General features: G+C 46.1%; 1 protein-coding gene across 1 annotated transcript in view; it reads right to left on the reverse strand.

Annotated features, from left to right (window-relative positions):
* PTH1R (parathyroid hormone 1 receptor) overlaps positions 1-18,324 on the reverse strand; it is a 95,469-nt gene that overhangs the window by 26,227 nt on the left and 50,918 nt on the right. Inside the window, exons 3-4 of the mRNA XM_059477021.1 lie at positions 12,113-12,223; positions 10,152-10,270 (exon numbers count right to left, since the gene is read on the reverse strand). Coding sequence (XP_059333004.1) covers positions 10,152-10,270; positions 12,113-12,223 — 230 coding nt within the window. The remainder of the gene's footprint in view (positions 1-10,151; positions 10,271-12,112; positions 12,224-18,324) is intronic.

Consider the following 18,324-nt stretch of genomic DNA (forward strand, 5'->3'; position numbering starts at 1 on the left):
AGGCATTAACGATGGAGTGGGGTTAATCCCTTGCCTGGGAATTTCTCAGAGTTTTCATCCCAAAGGAACCCAAAGCGCTTTACAAACTCCTGGCCCTGTCCAGGGACCACTTGGGAATTTTCACCTGGACAAAATGCCTGCTGAGCTGGGAATTGTGCTGGAATTGCACAATTTAGCCATTGCTGGATGACTGATGTGCAGGCTGGGGGAGCGTAACCCACACCAGAAAACAGAGGAAGGAAATACTTTGGCTATGGGATAGGAGGAAAAAAAATCACCTGCATTTATTTTTCCCTTTTTTAAATCCCAAGCAGCCTCTGCCTGTGGTTATCCAATCCAGACACAACCTGAGCTTGCCAAAATCCCATTGGAAAAGGCTCTGTCACAGAAGAGTTCTTAATAATTAATCGTTTAGGAAGTTTTAGGTTGTTATTTTCCAAAGCTGGCCTTGGAACGCTGAGGTTTCCATTAAATATCGGGATATTTTCCTTGATCCTGCAGCTGAGCTCAGGGATTCCTGGAAAGGGTTAAAATGCCTGCCCCCATTCCAGCCTGCCCTGCCTTTCCCAGACTGATTTTAGCAAAAAATCCCAAAAAACCCAACCAATTCAGCATCTTTCTCCTCATTCCCTTTGACCTGCCCACGGGGCTGCAGTAACGTCAGGAATGCTGGGCTCTGAATGACAGCTCTGATTGGGATTTGAGGCTTGGAACGCTGTCCTGGAATGCCAAACCTCAGCCCTATTACATCAGAATCTGCAGATTTGGGAATGTTTCTCTGCGGTTTGCGCTGGAGGAGCGAAGCCCTTGCCAATATTAATTTACTGAGTGTGTCTGTGCGTATTTATGGGATATTTTTATAGATTTTTATAGATCTGTCTGTGCAGGCAGCAGGCCCTGAAAAGCCAAGAAGAAGAGATTTCAAAGCTTTCAGGGAAAAATATCCTGGTGTGATTTTCCTGCTGCCAAGCTGGGATCCTCCTGGAGCTGGAAAACGTTTGCCTCCATAGTAACAAATGAAATAATAATAATTAATAATAATAGTAATAATAATCTCACTCCAAGGTTGGAATTTTCAGTAAAACAAAAGTTGTGAGGCCTTAACAAAACATCCCTGAGCCCCATTCAGAAATTTCACTGGGAAGATCCACCTTCCTATGGGCGGGAATGTCCTTGGGAAGAGCCTCTGGATTGGCAAGAGGTCTTGGAAAGTTGAGTGCTCTGATTGACCACAGGGCCTCTCTTTGAAAGGAGGTTGAGCACCAAGAGCCAAGGCACAGAAAGTCTCTCCTGGAGCCCTCCTTGGAGGAGGAGGTGCCCCAAATCCCACCTGGAGTCACTCTGGAAAGCCCTTCGGAAATGAGATTTCTTGGAGGGGGTGCTCAGATCCTTGGAGCATTCAAAGGGAAACCCTTTAGAGCAAAAAATTCAGGTTCTCCAATTCCACTTCCCCCTCACTTGGAGTTCTCAGGAGCTTTTCCTCCCTGGGTTTACCCACGAGCGGACAATATCTCCAAAGGAGTTCCATGTATCCCAAAGGAGGTCCCAGCTCCATGAAAACCACAATGAACAACCAGGAAAGATCCTCCAGGTAGGAAAATATTGAATGATCTGCCAGCTGCAATGACGATCTCCATGGTCTGAGGAGCGTCCTTAGGGACCTGAGATGGATGGGAAGTTAAATAATTCCCAGAAAACTGCAAAGGCCACGATGGCCAAGCCATGGACACAACCTGGAGATCCATCACTCCAGCAAGTTCCCTGGAAGTCTCCTGGAAGTCCACCCTGAGGAGAGACTGACCATCCCTGGTCATCCCTTGTTGGAAGAGGCCAAACCTGGCCTTGCCACAATATCCTGGTCTATAACTTGTGGCAACTAAACCAATGTGATTCAATTTAATTATAATTTAATCAGAATATTCAGGGCTTTGAGCAGCATGGGCTGGTGGAGGTGTCCCTGCCCATGACACAGAGTTGGAATTGGCTGGAATTCAAGGTCTCTTCCAACCCCAATCAATTCAGGATTCCAGGATTCTATGAATTAGATTCCTGCAGGAACCCTCCACTCTTTTAACTCTTGCCATGTGTGCAAAAGGAAAAGGAAAACCAGACAGAGGAGGAATTTTCTGGTGGCAAATGCTGTCCTGAGTTTCATGGAGCTGTGCCCTCTATCCAAACTTTTCCTTTCATCCTTTTTATTCCCCTTTAGGACTCAAGCTGTGAAGCTGGGAGGGATCCAGTGTTTTTTGAGGAATGGGAAGGCTGTGAAGGGCGAGATCAGCAGCACAGGGAAGCATAAATAAGGATTTCCCAGATGGAATTTCTGCAAAATTTCTCTCAGCTGCTGATTCAGGTGTCGTTAAGGACACGTTTGGAATGGGGGGTTTGCTGCTTTGAGCGATAAACAAAGCCAGAAAATCTCTGTCCTTGTTTTTCTTGTATTTTGTAAACAGGAAAATGGGACTGAATAAAAAGATAAATGGGATATTCACAAAATGGGATAGTCACAAAATGGGATATTCACAAAAGGCACTGATTTCCAAAGCCTCAGGGAAAACTTTGAGTGTTTTTGACCCTGTTCCCACAGGACTCTGTTCCAGAGATTCCAGGCCCTTAAATCCTCCCAGTCTGGGATCAGCTCCCACAAAAGACCCCCAATTTAGCTTCAGACACTCCCATTTACTCTCAGACACCCCAATTTAGACATGCATGTCCATAAAAATAATCTTTAAGCTCCTTTTCAACCCAAACCATTCCAGGATTCTCGGATTCTGTTTCCAGGAATGCACCAGACCAAATCCATAGGCATGGAATGAGAATGGCACCTTGGGGTTAATTGAAATTATGAACAAAACATCTCCCAGATAATTTTTTTGATTCCTCCACAGACTTTAAAACCTCTGCCTGTGTCCTGCTGTAAACGCCTGACACTTTGCTGACATTCCTTTGTGGAAACCGGGGACAAAACAATCCGAACCCGTTCCTGTGCCGTCACTTTGAGGCTCCACAAAGTTGTTTGCTTTTCCCAGGACCCCAGAGAGCTCCAGGACTGCTGCTAGGAACAATGGGGTTTAGATAAAGCAGCCCTGCAACACGCTGGGCCCTTCCCATTGTGTTTGGAAGGGGATGGATTCTCCAGGCCCCTCCGAGTTCCCGGGAAGCCGTCAAACCCTCACGCTACAGATGAGCAGGAGCAAATGAAGACAGGATTGGGGTTGGATCTGAGCATGGCCCATCCTGCTGGTGGTGGTTCCCAAGCTGAGCCAACCTCCCAAGTTGCTGGCTCCGACTCCCCTTTCCCGGGATTTCGGGAGGTGGAGATCCCATTCACCCTTCAGCTCACCCTTGGAAAGAGGATGGGTTGGACCTGCTTTAAAACCAGCTGTGTTTGGCATCCCTGTTCTTTTGGGGGGAGATGGGAATTAGGGGAAATTCCTGGGTTTTGACCCAAACATGCCATTGCTGCTGCCACTGTTGGAAAAAGTGCCCTGAAAAATGATCCTGCTGCTATTGGCTGGATGTGTGGAAGGTAAGGGAGCCACATTCTGTGGTTGTATGGAATTTGGGGAGAAATGGCTAAAAACCTGCCTGAGGTTCATCACTCATCATTTGTGCTGCATTTTATCCAGAGATTGAGGAGCTCCAGGAATACAGGTCACGCTCCCTCCTGGTTATAGGGGAATTCAGGGAACAAAGGAGAAGGGCCAGGCCAAAGATCCTTTTAACTCTGCTCCTTGTCTCCTTCATGGCCAGGAAAGGGATGCTTAGGGAAGAGTGTGGAAACAGAACAAATCCACAATAAATATGAGCTGCTGAAGCAAATCCAGAGGAGGTCACAGAGTTGCTCCAGGGCTGGAGCCCCTCTGCTCTGGAGCCAGGCTGGGAGAGCTGGAAATGTTCACCTGGAGAGGAGAAGCTCCAGGGAGAGCTCAGAGCCCCTGGCAGGGCCTGGAGGGGCTCCAGGAGAGCTGGAGAGGGACTGGGGACAAGGCATGGAGGGACAGGATGAGGGGATTGGGTTCAAATTGAAAGAGAATCGATTCAGATGGGATATTGGGAAGGAATTCCTGGCTGGGAGGGTGGGGAGGCATGAGAATGGAATTCCCAGAGCAGCTGTGACTGCCCCTGGATCACTGGCAGCGTCCAAGGCCAGGTTGGACGGGGCTTGGAGCAGCCTGGGACAGTGGGAATTGTCCCTGCCATAAGGGACAAGACCACCCAGTGGCACCCTTGCCATGGCAGGGACAACCCCCACTATCCCAGGCTCCTAACCTGGCCTTGGACACTTCCAGCTGATTGTTCCCTCCCTCTTTAATATTATCTGGAAGGAATTTGAGGAAACACTTCCCTGGATTGCTTCATCCCACCTGGCTAAAGGAGGATTCAGCCTCCAGGGCTGTCAGTTCCCATCCTGCAGTGGTGATTTTCCCCGAAGATGCAGTCCAGGAGCTGTTGCTCCCCGGGCAGTTATGAGCTGTTAATTCTGCAGGCTCTGATGGCTTTAACACACTTTGCTCTTTGCAGAGAGCGGTTTCCGAGCTGCTCTGTGTGAAATAATCCCCATTTATTCGGGGCAGGACACCAGCTTGCTCTGGAGCCCTCTGTTTGCTGCTTTGGCCAATCTTAAAATTATCCCAGCATGGCTAAAATGGGAAAACTCCCCACCTAAACAAACATCCCTGGCTGGAGATGTGTGCATGCACGTGGTGTTTATTTAGGTGTGGATATCTCCAGCTATCTATAGGTTCAGGCCTATTTCCAGAGATAGCCAGCAAATCCATATATTTATAGCCACAGACAGTTGGTTTTCTTTTTTTTTTTTCTAAAAGCCCAGTTTCTTAAAATTCCCTCTGGTTGCATCTGCTCGGAGTCAGACACGATCTCCTGGCAAAACCTTGGGTAAATGCAGCTGTTGGTGGTGACGCAAAGATGCTGCTCCCCAGGGAGGGAAATAATAATAGAAAACCATCTCTCGCTCAAGACAACGGCTCAATGTGGCCAAATTCCCCTGTTCTGACATCTCTGGACATATTTGCTCCATGAAAAAGAGATATCAAAGGAAGATTTATTAATCCCAGGGCTGCAGAGAAACATTTAAGTGTGACAAGAGGCCTTGTGTGCTCTCTGTGAGTAAAGGCATCAGAACACTGAGGGAAAAAGTACATTTTTCCCCCTCTCTTTTATTTCCAGAGTGGTTTTCATAGCCCAAGGCCCAAGCGACCTGCAGAGGATGCACAGATAGTGCTTCATTTGTCACCAGAATTCAGCCATTTCTGTGATTAAACCAGGGAATTCCATGACAAGGTACAGAATCACTGAGGGCAGGCCTGAGGAAAAGTTGTCTTGCAAATATAAGGATAATAGTAATAATAATATTAAAATTAATAAAGAGATGCTGTTGAAAATCTACTCCATGAAAGAAATAAGTTAAAGGAAGTTTTATTAATCCCAGAACTGCATTGTCACATTTAATGTGACAAGAGGCCTTGTGTGCTCTCTGTGACTAAAGGCACCAGCACACTGAGGGGAAAAGTGCAATTTTTTCCTCCTCTTTTATTTCCAGAGTGGTTTTTCATAGCCTAAGGCTCAAGAGACCTGCAGAGGATGCACAGATAGTGCTTCATTTGTCACCAGAATTCAGCCACCTCTGTGATAAAATCATGGAATTTCATGACAAGGCACAGAATCACTGAGGGCAGGGCTGAGGAAAAGACCTCTTGCAAATACAAGACTAATAATAATAATAAAATTAATAAAGAGATGTTGTTGAAAATCTACTCCATGAAAAAAAAAGATATCAAAGGAAGATTTATTAATCCCAGGGGTGCAGAGCCACGTTTAAGTGTGACAAGAGGCCTTGTGTGCTCTCTGTGAGTAAAGGAATCAGAACACTGAGGGAAAAAGCACATTTTTTTCCCTCTCTTTTATTTCCAGAGTGGTTTTCATAGCCCAAGGCCCAAGAGACCTGCAATGTATGCACAGATAGTGCTTCATTTGTCGCCAGAATTCAGCCACCTCTGTGGTAAAATCAGGGAATTTCATGACAAGGCACAGAATCGCTATGAGGGCAGGGCAGGACTGAGGAAAAGACCTCTTGCAAATACAAGGCTAATTAAAAAAAAAAAAAAGACAACAAACCAATAATAATAATATTAAAATTAATAAAGAGATGTTGTTGGAAATCTACTCCATGAAAAAGAGATATCAAAGGAAGGTTTAATAATGCCAGGGCTGCAGTGCCACATTTAAGTGTGTCAAGAGGCCTTGTGTGCTCACTGTGAGTAAAGGCATCAGCACACTGATGGGAAAACCTCATTTTTTCCCCTCTCTTTTATTTCCGGGGTGGTTTTCATAGCCCAAGGCCCAAGAGACCCGCAGAGGATGCACAGATAGTGCTTCATTTGTCACCAGAATTCAGCCACCTCTGTGATAAAATCAGGGAATTCCATGACAAGGTACAGAATCACTGAGGGCAGGCCTGAGGAAAAGACCTCTTGCAAATACAAGTTTAATAATAATAATGTTAAAATTAATAAAGAGATGTTGTTGAAAATCTACTCCATGAAAAAGAGATATCAAAAGAAGGTTTATTAATCCCAGGGCTGCGCTCTCTGTGAGTAAAGGCATCAGCACACTGAGGGGAAAAGAACATTTTTTTCCTCCTCTTTTATTTCCAGAGTGGTTTTCATAGCCCAAGGCCCAAGAGACCTGCAGTGGAATGTCACAATCATTCACAGTAATTGGACTGTCACAATAATTCAGCCACCTCTGCGATAAAATCAGGGAACTCTGTGACAAGCCACAGAATCAATGAGGTGAGGAAGAGAGCTCTTGCAAATATAAAGTTAATGATAATAAGAATAAAAAAAGATAAATAGATATAATTAAAAAGCATTTGTTGATCAAGAGACGATTTAAAAGCTGGCAGAAACATAAATTTTTTCTGTGTTCTTTGCCCTGGGTAAGCATCACTTCAAGTAAGACCAGCCTGGTCATTTAATCTGAACAGTGATGATGGTTTAATTTGTCTTAATAATAAATATTATTCTATTCACCTTTGCATCTATAACAGAAAATTCCTGGCAGAAGATGCCTCAGCTTTGGCTACAGGATAATGAGGATTGAGATTTTGGGATGGGTTAGTAAAACAGCTCCTTAAGGGAAAGCTGATGAGGAGCAGTAATTTTCCAGGAGGTTGAGAATAAAAACGAGGTGACACCTCCTGTAAATGTCTCTGCTGGGAAGCACAGCCTGAGTCCCCTGTGCTGTGACATCTCTGTTGTTGGAACCCTGGATATTGAGAATTTCAGATTTCTGTGCTGCCAGGCACTGACCCCCAAGAGAACACTGCACTGACCTGAGGCCGTGGAGAAGCTTCCAGAATGGAATGACAGAACTGGAATTGTGGGTGTGGAGTTTGGATAGAAGTGTGTGATACCACAGGGTGGGAAACTCAGAGTTTAAGGGTTTAGAATACAGTAATGGATATAAAGCAAGATGGAGGTTTTAGAGTGGAGGTTCCTCTCCTTCTACACCTTCTTCTTCACCTTCTTTTTCTTCTTCTCCTTCTCTTCTTCTTCACCTTCTTTTTCTTCTTCTTCTTCTTCTTCTTCTTCTTCTTCTTCTTCTTCTTCTTCTTCTTCTTCTTCTTCTTCTTCTTCACCTTTTTCACCTTCTTTTTCACCTTCTTCTTCACTTTCTTCTCCTTCTCCTTCTTTTTCACTTTCTTCTCCTTCTCCTCCATGGGTTTGGGTGGTTTTGTGTCATTGGATAAAAAGTCCCCATTGCAGCCATGGGTGGTTGGTTATTGGGTTAAAAGAGAAAATAATTGAGGTGTCATTTCTTAATTGGACAGTTGATCCTTCAAAGACCTTGCAGAGAGAGATGGGGCTCCATTTTTAGTTTGTTGGAGTGAAGTGCTGCAGAACTCAGGGTTTGTGAGACTGTGACAGAGATAAGAACTGATAAACATCTGAGTCCCAACAAGAAACACCATCTCACACATTTAATCCCAACCTTGGCAGAAAAAGAAGCAAAGACTCCTCGCCCTGTGACCACTCAGGGGACACAGACAAAGTCAGGCACATCAAACCCACCACAGGAGATTTTGCTTTCAGCCTTTTAAATCACCCTGGAGGTGGAAAGTCTCCATTTCTTCCTTGAGGTGAAAATAAAAATAAAAATGTGCAACTCTGTTGTTCTTTGTGCCCTTCCTTTAGCAAGTCACCCTGACAAGTTCTGACAGTGGGAAGTTTAAAAGGAAGGATGTCCTTTCCCTAGGGGAAATCTTGGAAATCATCTGGACCATTCTCACCCCAGGGTGTGGGATGGGGGAGATGATTTCAGAGAATTCAAAAGTTTGTGCACTGATCAAGGTGCTCCATGACCCCAACACCTGCTTCAGGACCTTCCCAGAAAACTCTGGGGCTGAAAGAGTTCTTTCCACTATGAACTGGGAAAATCCCACCAAACTGGTTCTAGAAGGGAACATCATCCAGGCCTTTGCTGGAATGGCTGGAGCAGCACCCAGGGACACAAGCTTCTGCTCCTTGTCCACATGAGAAAAAACACTCAGTAGCTCCAAGAACTCATTTCCTCCTTTCCCTCATTTCCTTATTTTCCTAAATCATTCCATCCATGAGTTGCTTCACTCTTAAGGAGAAAAAAGCAACAACAACAAAAAGCAACAAACCCCCCCCAAAAACAAAACCAAACCAAAACAAAAACCAACCAACCAACGAAAAAAAGCTAAACTAAAAAACCAAACAAAACCTAAACAAAACCAACCCCAACTCCAAAAAGCCCTACTCTGTGGTTAAATTTAAAATTAAGAACATTGTCCCAGAGGGCCCCTGGATGATCCTCAAGGAAGCTGTGGTTAGATCCTTATCTCAGCTGTCTGGGATAATCCTCCCTGCAGCTGATCAGTTCCTGATGCCAGGCCCCGTGTCCAAGGGGACTCTTCCAAGAGCCACTGGAAAACCAGAGGGTTTGGGTAAATTCTTTGGGAATTACAGGTGCGTGTGGGTGGGAACGTCATTCTCTGTGGGACAAGGAGGTCACATCCTCCCAAGGGACACCAGGGACAGCTTTGCTGTCACCTAAGCACGGAATTCCTTCCAGACTTCCAGCATTACAGAGCCCCAGGCTGGCTCACGGGGAAGAAGGAAATTTCTGGCAGCTGCTATTTTATCATTATCTGAATTTTGGTAAATTTATGGTTCACGGATTTATTAATTTTTTTCCAGGAGCACTCCAGACACTCGCCATATTTTAAACCCTTTTATAACTTTGGAGTGTTGTCACTGTTTCCAAATTTTGACTACACCAGAATTAATTCAAGATCATGGAACACCAGTTAGATTTGGGTGGGAAGGGACCTTAAGGATCATCCCATTCCCACTCCCTGCCATGGTCAGGGGCACCTCCCACTGTCCCAGGCTGCTCCAATGTGGCCTTGGACACTTCCAGGGATCCAGGGGCAGCCACAGCTGCTCTGGGCACCCTGTGCCAGGGCCTCCCCCCTCCTCAGCCAGGAATTCCTTCCCAATATCCCATCTAAATCTACTTCTTTCAGCTCAAAGCCATTCCCTGTGTCCTGTCCCTCCATCCTTGTCCCCAGTCCCTCTCCAGCTCTCCTGGAGCCCCTTTAGGCCCTGCCAGGGGCTCTGAGCTCTCCCTGGAGCTTCTCCTCTCCAGGCTGGACACTCCCAGTTCTCCCAACCAGTTGCTCTGGGTTTGATTCCACATGTGTTTGACATTCCCTCCAGGAGACAGCCACAAAAACATTGGAATTTTTGATAACAACCTGGCAGCAAAATGATTTCCTGCTGTGGCAGAGGGAGTCTCAATGCCATGGAACAACCTCCAACCACTTCTGAGCGTCCCCAAGACCGCTCCAATTTTCCCCAAGATCCCTTCAGGAATGGGACCATGGCAGCTGCAGGAAACTTTTCTGCATTTGAGGACAATTTTCCAATCAAATCATTGCCCATCAAAGCACGATGTGGCTTTGGCAAGCTCAGGACGGGTTTCCAAGAGGAGGAAGATGAGCTGGAGCTCATCTGGGGTTTTAAATGAGACAGAGGTCCGCGGGTTAGCCCGGCGTGAGGCCAGGAATTCCTGCTGTGTGCAGGAACGGGAATGCCTACCCTTTCCCTCGTCTCGTTGGTGAGGAACTTGGCGCACTCGCTGTAGTTGGCCCAGGTGCGGTTGTTGCCTGGGACCAGCTCCCAGCTCCCGTTCAGGTCACACCGGCGATAAGCGTGGCCTGCCGAGAGAGAGAGAGGAGACACGGAATGAGTGGGAAAATGGCAGGAAATTCATCCCAAATTCATCCCGAACTCATCCCAAATTCATCCCAAATTCATCCCTGCTGAGAGAGAGGAGACACGGAATGAGCGGAAAAACGGCAGGAAATTCATCCCAAACTCATCCCTGCTGAGAGAGAGGAGACATGGAATGAGCAGGAAAAGAAAAGGAAATTCATCCTAAATTCATCCCTGCCCAGAGAGAGAGGAGACACGGAATGAGTGGGAAAATGGCAGGAAACTCATCCTAAATTCATCCCTGCTCAGAGAGAGGAGACATGGAATGAGTGGGAAAATGGTAGGAAATTAATCACGAATTAGTGGAAAAATGGCAGGAAATTCATCCCAAATTCATCCCTGCCAAGAGAGAGGAGACATGGAATAAGTGGGAAAATGGTAGGAAATTAATCATGAATTAGTGGAAAAATGGCAGGAAATTCATCCCAAATTCATCCCTGCTCAGAGAGAGGAGACATGGAATGAGAAGGAAAATGGCAGGAAATTCATCCCAAATTCATCCCTGCTCAGAGAGAGGAGACATGGAATGAGAAGGAAAATGGCAGGAAATTCATCCCAAACTCATCCCTGCTGAGAGAGAGGAGATATGGAATGAGCAGGAAAAGAAAAGGAAATTCATCCCAAATTCATCCCTGCTGAGAGAGAGGAGAGATGGAATGAGTGGGAAAATGGCAGGAAACTCATCCTAAATTCATCCCTGCTCAGAGAGAGGAGACATGGAATGAGTGGGAAAATGGCAGGAAATTAATCACGAATTAGTGGAAAAATGGCAGGAAATTCATCCCAAACTCATCCCTGCTGACAGAGAGGAGACATGGAATGAGCAGGAAAAGAACAGGAAATTCATCCTAAATTCATCCCTGCCCAGAGAGAGAGGAGACATGGAATGAGCGGGATAATGGCAGGAAATTCATCCAAATTCATCCCAAATTCATCCCAAATTCATCCCTGCCCAGAGAGAGAGGAGACATGGAATGAGTGGGAAAACGGCAGGAAATTCATCCCAAACTCATCCCTGCTGAGAGAGAGAGGAGACATGGAACGAGCAGGAAAAGAACAGGAAATTCATCCCAAATTCATCCCTGCTGAGAGAGAGGAGACATGGAATGAGTGGGAAAATGGCAGGAAATTAATCACGAATTAGTGGAAAAATGGCAGGAAATTCATCCCAAATTCATTCCTGCTCAGAGAGAGGAGACATGGAATGAGCGGGAAAATGGCAGGAAATTCACCCCAAATTCATCCCTGCTGAGAGAGAGGAGACATGGAATGAGTGGGAAAACAGCAGGAAATTCATCCCAAACTCATCCCTGCCTAGAGAGAGAGGAGACATGGAATCAGAGGGAAAATGGCAGGAAATTCATCCCAAATTCACCCCAAATTCATCCCTGCCGAGTGAGAGAGGAGACATGGAATGAGCAGGAAAGCAACAAGAAATTCATCCCAAATTCATCCCTGCTGAGAGAGAGGAGACATGGAATGAGTGGGAAAATGGCAGGAAATTCATCCCCAGGTGGAGCCTGTTATAGGCTGCATATATTATAATATTGGCTTTTCACAAATACTGAAATGGATTTTACGTGTGTGGTGTTAAAGGAACTTTGCTATAAAGACATAATTTATAAAGACATAATTTTTATTTCTCTTGTTAATCATGCTCACCGAAATAGCTGATATCAGTGTGCTGGTGATAAAATGCCTGCTGGGATGGGATAACACCCAACGCACGGTGGGATGGGAATTTGGAATTTCCTGTGCTGTGGGTGGGAACGTCACTCACTCACCTTTGTGGTTGAAGTCGTAGATGTACTCGGGGCAGGGCATGGCCACCACCTTGCCGGGCACGCCCTCGGGCCAGCACACGATGCCGTCCCACTCCGGAAGGCAGAATCCATCTGTGGGAGAGAACGGGGACAAAGAGGAGTCACTACACCTGCGGAGGGGACACCGGGGCCTGTCGGTTTCTCGGCTGTTTCAAAGACCTGGAAAGGCCCGGGGTGGCCTTGGACAGCCCGCGCTTCAAAGGACGAGAAGAGGCTTCAGGGTTTTTCTCGGTCTCGGTGTTTATTAATTGTTTATCTAAAAGATTTTCTCTCGGCCCGACAGAGGTCTGCACAGCAGCCAGCCATGAGCACACTGAGAGCTCTCGGGGTGGTCACTTATCTTTATACTCAAAATTACGTTTACAATATTTATCATTTTTCCCCAATACCTTCTACCCTTATTAACCAGTGCACTTTTAGTAATAACCAATCCCAAAGTGCCACCATCACCACAGAAGATGGAGGCCAAGAAGAAGAAGAAGAAGAAGAAGAAGAGGACACGCCCCAATTCCTCCATCTTACTTCTTTAGACCCCCCTGTACAGAAATCCTAAACCCTGTGTTTTACACTCTAATTAACTTATCCCTTCACCATTCACCCAGTGAAATCCTCCCATCCTCATACAGGTGTCGTCTCCCGTGTAGGATCAAAGTCCAGCCACCAGACACTTCTGGCAGCATTCCAGGACTCCCGAGCCCCCCAAGGGTGGTCTCGGTCACTCTGCACATCAGTCCTGAGGTGCTGAGATCCCACAGGGGCCCCCCTGCTTTGGGGGCTCTCTGTGAAGAACCAGCGCTGGCATTCCATTGGGAAATCTGTCCTAGGAATATTGCCAGTTCCTTCTCAGAGTGTGGCTCTAGAAGGTGTGAATTATCCCAAGTTTTATTCCACAAGTACAAACTGTGTCCAGCTCTGGGATCGCCAGGATCGGAATGATGTGGAATTGCTGGAGAGATCCAGAGGAGGCAACTCCAGAGAAGTTTCTCCCAGGGCTGGAGCCCTTCTGCTCTGGAGCCAAGTTGGGAGATCTGGGAATGTTTATGTGGAGAGGAGAAGCTCCAGGGAGAGCTCAGAGCCCCTGGCAGGGCCTGGAGGGGCTCCAGGAGAGCTGGAGAGGGACTGGGGACAAGGATGGAGGGACAGCACACAGGGAATGGCTTTGAGCTGGAGGAAGTAGATTTAGATGGGATATTGGAAAGGAATTCCTGGCTGGGAGGTTGGGGAGGGGCTGGGATGGAATTCCCAGAGCTGCCTCTGGATCCCTGGAAGTGTCCAAGGCCAGGTTGGAGCAATCCCATGGAGGTGTCCCTGCCATGGCAGGGGTGGAATGGGATGATCTCCCCAGATCCAGGACCTGCTCTTGCCCTTGCTGAATTCCAGAAATTTCCTCCCTGCCCATCTCCCCAACATGTCCAGATCCCTCTGAAGGGCTCCACAGCCCCCCAAGGCATCTCTTACTCCCAGCTCCTGTTCTGAGGGAACTCCTCTGCTTTGGGCTGGGTAACTGCACCCACCCATGGAATTCCAGCTGCAGTGCAATATTGAGAATGAAATGCTCAAAGTGGCAGATCTGGCCCAAATCTGCTCCCAGAGTTGTGTCTGCCCTCAGGCACGAGGTTATCGAGTGCAGGACACAGGAGACACCTGGGAAGCAAAAGGAACAGGAACCACCTGTGGTATTTTCTGAGACCCTGTCGAAGGGAGGAATGGTGAATTTGACTCCATGCTCTTAGAAGGCTAATTTATTGTTTTATGATCTATATTATATTAAAGAATACTAAACTAAAGAATACAGAAAGGATACAGACAGAAGGCTAAAAAGATAATAATGAAAACTTGTGACTCCTTCCAGAGTCCCGACACAGCTTGATGGTGATTGGTCATGAAATAAAAACAATTCACATGAAACCAATGAAACAATCACTTGTGGGTAAACAATGTCCAAACACATTCCAAAGCAACAAAACACAGGAGAAGCAAATCAGAGAATTATTGTTTTTATTTTTCTCTGAGGCTTCTCAGCTTCCCAGGCGCCAAGTCCTGGGCAAAGAGATTTTCCAGAAAATATGATGGTGACAACCACCTGCTCTTATCTGCCAAAAATTCCTAATGGAACTCGCAACTAAAATCCAAATTTGTGGAAATCCAAACAAGGCCAAGCGTGGTCCTCGGATATCAAAGCTTCCCACCTTGGAGGAATTCATCCTTCCTCACCAACGTGATTCCCCAAGATTAAAGGAAAATCAGGATTGCCTCAAAGCCCTTTGGCTGGTCCAGGCTCAGAGCCGACACGGATTAATTCAGTTTGGTGGTTTTTAGGATGTGAAAAACACTGAAAATCTCATTGTTTAGCAGCTGATTTCTTATCTCTGATTTAGTGTGGATGAAAAGGACCAGACAAAACGCAGCCTTTCTTCTAAATCATCAGCTGGGAGTGTGGGTCAGGAGCAAAAACTCCGCAACACCCTCGTGATAAAAAAAGAGGGAAATAATTTATTCCATTTTCTCTGCTTCTTAGGAGGAGAAAAATACATTTCCTATTCATGAAAACTGGGAAAACCCTTCCATCTGGCTCATTATTTGCAGGATAATTTACACTGGGAAAAAAAGAGTTTATTTATTTCTCAGTTCTCTGGAAGGTACAAAAGACAAAGGAAAAAAACCAAAAAACAACACAGGGCCCCACAAAATTTGGCTCAGGACAAAATGTTGATGTCCTTGACGTCTTTTCTGCAGACAAGAAAGTAAATAAAGATTTAATGGAGCCCTCAAAGTGCTCTTGCCTAAAATAAAATCAGTTCTTATGACAAAATAAATCAATTTGAGTAAACATTAAAAGAAACACAGTGGAGAAACAACTCTGAGAGAAAAACAGTCCTCCAAAAGTGCTCTGAGAGGGAAAATCTCCCATTTTTCCAAAATCTTCACAAATTGCAAAGAGCAATGTCACTTTTAAGAGGTTTCATTTCTCATCCCACCAAAATATGTGGCCAGAAAAGAAGAAAGTGCTAAATTTTGTGGTGGGTGCATCCTCCTTGTGCTGGAAACATGGAAAACTGATAACAAACCACACAATCATTGATTTTTGGGTACTTTGAGGCCCCAAAATCCTCCCCAAAAGCTAATGGGAACAGTGGTGGGACATCTCTGGAATGCTGCTTTATGGGGGGATGATTTGGGGAGCCAAGATCTGCCCTAGAAATAGTTAAAAAGATGATTGCTGCATTTAAAATTGTGACCTCTGCATGGAAATGATTTCTTAAATGATTTAATCCTGAGTCATCAAAGAATTATCCTGAGTCATCCTGAGCATTAAATCCTGATAAGAATCCAGTGGGACTCAAAATTCGGGAAGTATCTGAGCTTCCCAACAGAAGGATCCGTCTCTGTTACCGAGACCTGAACCCCTCCAGAGAAATCTCTTCCCCCTCGTCTCCATCATCTCTGGCTTCCTTGCTTGGAAAAGCCATTCCGGGAAAATGTGGAGGAGGGACAAAACATCTCAGTGATGGTTTCCTTCCTGGAATTCCCTGGTGATGGATGATGAGTTCAGGGAAGGGCGGGTGGAAATTTGGGAGCTGCCACCTGGACACTGCCCTAAAATTCAGGATAACAGAGCTGTTCCCTGAAAATCCTAGGAGCCACAGGGGAAGGAGAGAGAGGCTTTGGGTCAGGAACAGGGATTGTAGATAGGGAAACCTGCTGAGGAACATCCACAGGTCAAGCCAGGATCTGCTGGAGCTCCTGGAATGATTGGAGGAGGTCCTACATTGACTGAAACTCTTGGAAAACCTTTTTCAAATGGAAATATGGACTGATATCAGGAGTGGCTGTACTTTGGGATTGTTGGATCCACATTCCTGGGGTTCAACACAGCCAAAAGCTCTTTGTCCCCTCCGTGTCCTGGAGAGGAGCCTCACCATCCTCCTCTCCTATCCCAAATCCCTCCAGTCCCCCCATCTAAGGAGACCTCCTGGGAGCACAAGGGGGAATGGGTTTAAACCACAGGAGGGTTAATTCCCACTAACTACAAGGAAGAGATTTTTAAAATGACAATTATAAAAATGTATAATTTAAATAATTTTTATAATGAATTTTAAAATATCTTTTATATAAAAACTGTAATTTAAAATAATTTTTATATAATGGTGGAACACTGGAACAGCCTTTCCAGAGAATTCGTGGATGCTCCTGGATCTCTGGAAGTGTCCAAGGCCAGGTTGGACAGGGCTTGGATCACCCTGGGATAGTGGGAGCTGTCCCTGCCATGGCAGGGGTGGAATGGGATAATCTTTAGGGGCCCCTCCCAAACCCAAATCATCCAATGAACCTCTGATAAAACAGGAAAGGAAAATCCCATATTTCCCATTGTGTTGGAATCCAAACAAGCCATTCCTTTCTATTTGTTTGCCCAAAGAGCTCCTCCAAACATTTTTTTCCCTGAATTTATAAAAACATTCACAGTATCAACAACTTGGCTTCTCCCTTTGTTTTCCTTTTTGCCTGGTCATTTCTCCAAGGAGATCCAGGCTGAATTCCAAGAAGAAAGCAGAAAATTGGGGAAGCTTGGCCTGTTAATGATAAATCAGTCCCTCCTGAGACGCTGGTAACAATATTCCAAAGCACAGAGAATTCCAGAGGATCCAGTTGGAAAAGCTTATTGAAAACCTCTTGGAATTTTGGTGAAACTGAGTTTGAGGGTTCCATTGTGCTGTTTGAATTTATCCAGTTTGAATTTATGAAGTTCAGGACATGGAGTTGGAAAAGTCACACATTTCTTTCCTCGGAAGAAATAGTAGGATTCAGGGATGATGGAAGTCCAAAGGAATTCATTAGCTGTTAAGAAAACAGGGAAATCTCACACATATCCCACATCCCAGAGTGTTTTGGGTGTGTATCCATCATCCAGGCAATGCTGAAGTGACAATCCTGTTTATCCCTCAGGGATTTGCCTCTTCCAAATCCAGAGCTGTGTTTCTCACGGATGGAGACATGGACGGTGGGAATGGCGCTGGAATTCCTCATGATTTGAGGACATCACTGACCACTTCACTGCTGGAGAAATGAGTCCTGAAGGGAAAAATGAGATCCCTCCAGGATCCCATGGGCTCTTGCCCACCAGGACTTCTCTTGGATCAATTCTTCCCCCTTGAAGCACACGGAAGTTGCAGTCAATACAAGATGGGAACAAACAAAAACTCTCCTTGATGACATTCCTGAAGAAATGAGATCTGAAGGGAAACAAGGGATCCCTCCAGGATCCCACTGGTTCTTGTCCACCACCAGGACATCTCTTGGATCAATCCTTTCCTGCTGAAAGTTGCAATCTCAGGGCTTGGAAGTTGAAGTAATTTCAAGATGAGAACAAGCAAAAACACTCTTGGATGACATTCCTGAAGAAATGAGATCTGAAGGGAAACAAGGGATCCCTCCAGGATCCCATTGTCTCTTGTCCACCAGGATATCTCTTGGATCAGTCCTTTCCTGTTGAAGGTTGGGCGTGGAAGCTGAAGTCATTCCAAGATGGGAACAAGCAAAAACACTCTTGGATGTCATTGCTGCAGGATTTCCCTCTGGAAGGCAGGAAGTCCAATCCCAGAAACACTTTGGGAAGGGGCTGTCCCAAATGCATCCCTTATTTCACTCCCTGACTTTGCTCCCCCACTTGAGCCAAGTCAGAATCCCAGAATCCCAGAAATTGCTTTGGTAGGAGAGAGAAAAGCAGGAGCAGATTTGGGCCATCCCTGCTCAGGGTGCATGGACAGTCATTCCCTCCTTCCTGCTCCTATCCCATCCCCCTTTTCCCTTCCCTTTCCCCCAGCCTCAATCCCTGTTCCAGCAGGAACGGGACACTTTGCATGTGGAGAAGGCATCCAAACCATCTGCGAGGCTCCTTGGCAGCTGCACAAACGCAAACACGGGCTGGAGGTGTTTATCCAGGGGCACGGAATATCAATCAGCCCCCGGGAGACCACAGCTGGAATGGGCCGTGTGATTGTGGTCACTCCAGCACGGGAAGGACATTTGGGGCACTGCAAGCAGGCGGGGAGGAGCCACCGACAAAAATGAGGCAGCGTTTGGGGATGGGAAGGGGGAGAGGTCATTTTGGGATGGGAAGGGGGAGGAATTGTTTTGGGATAGGAAGGGGAAAAATAATTTTGAGATTGGAAGGG

Source organism: Ammospiza nelsoni, chromosome 1, assembly GCF_027579445.1.
Source record: "Ammospiza nelsoni isolate bAmmNel1 chromosome 1, bAmmNel1.pri, whole genome shotgun sequence".
Lineage (NCBI taxonomy): Eukaryota > Metazoa > Chordata > Aves > Passeriformes > Passerellidae > Ammospiza > Ammospiza nelsoni.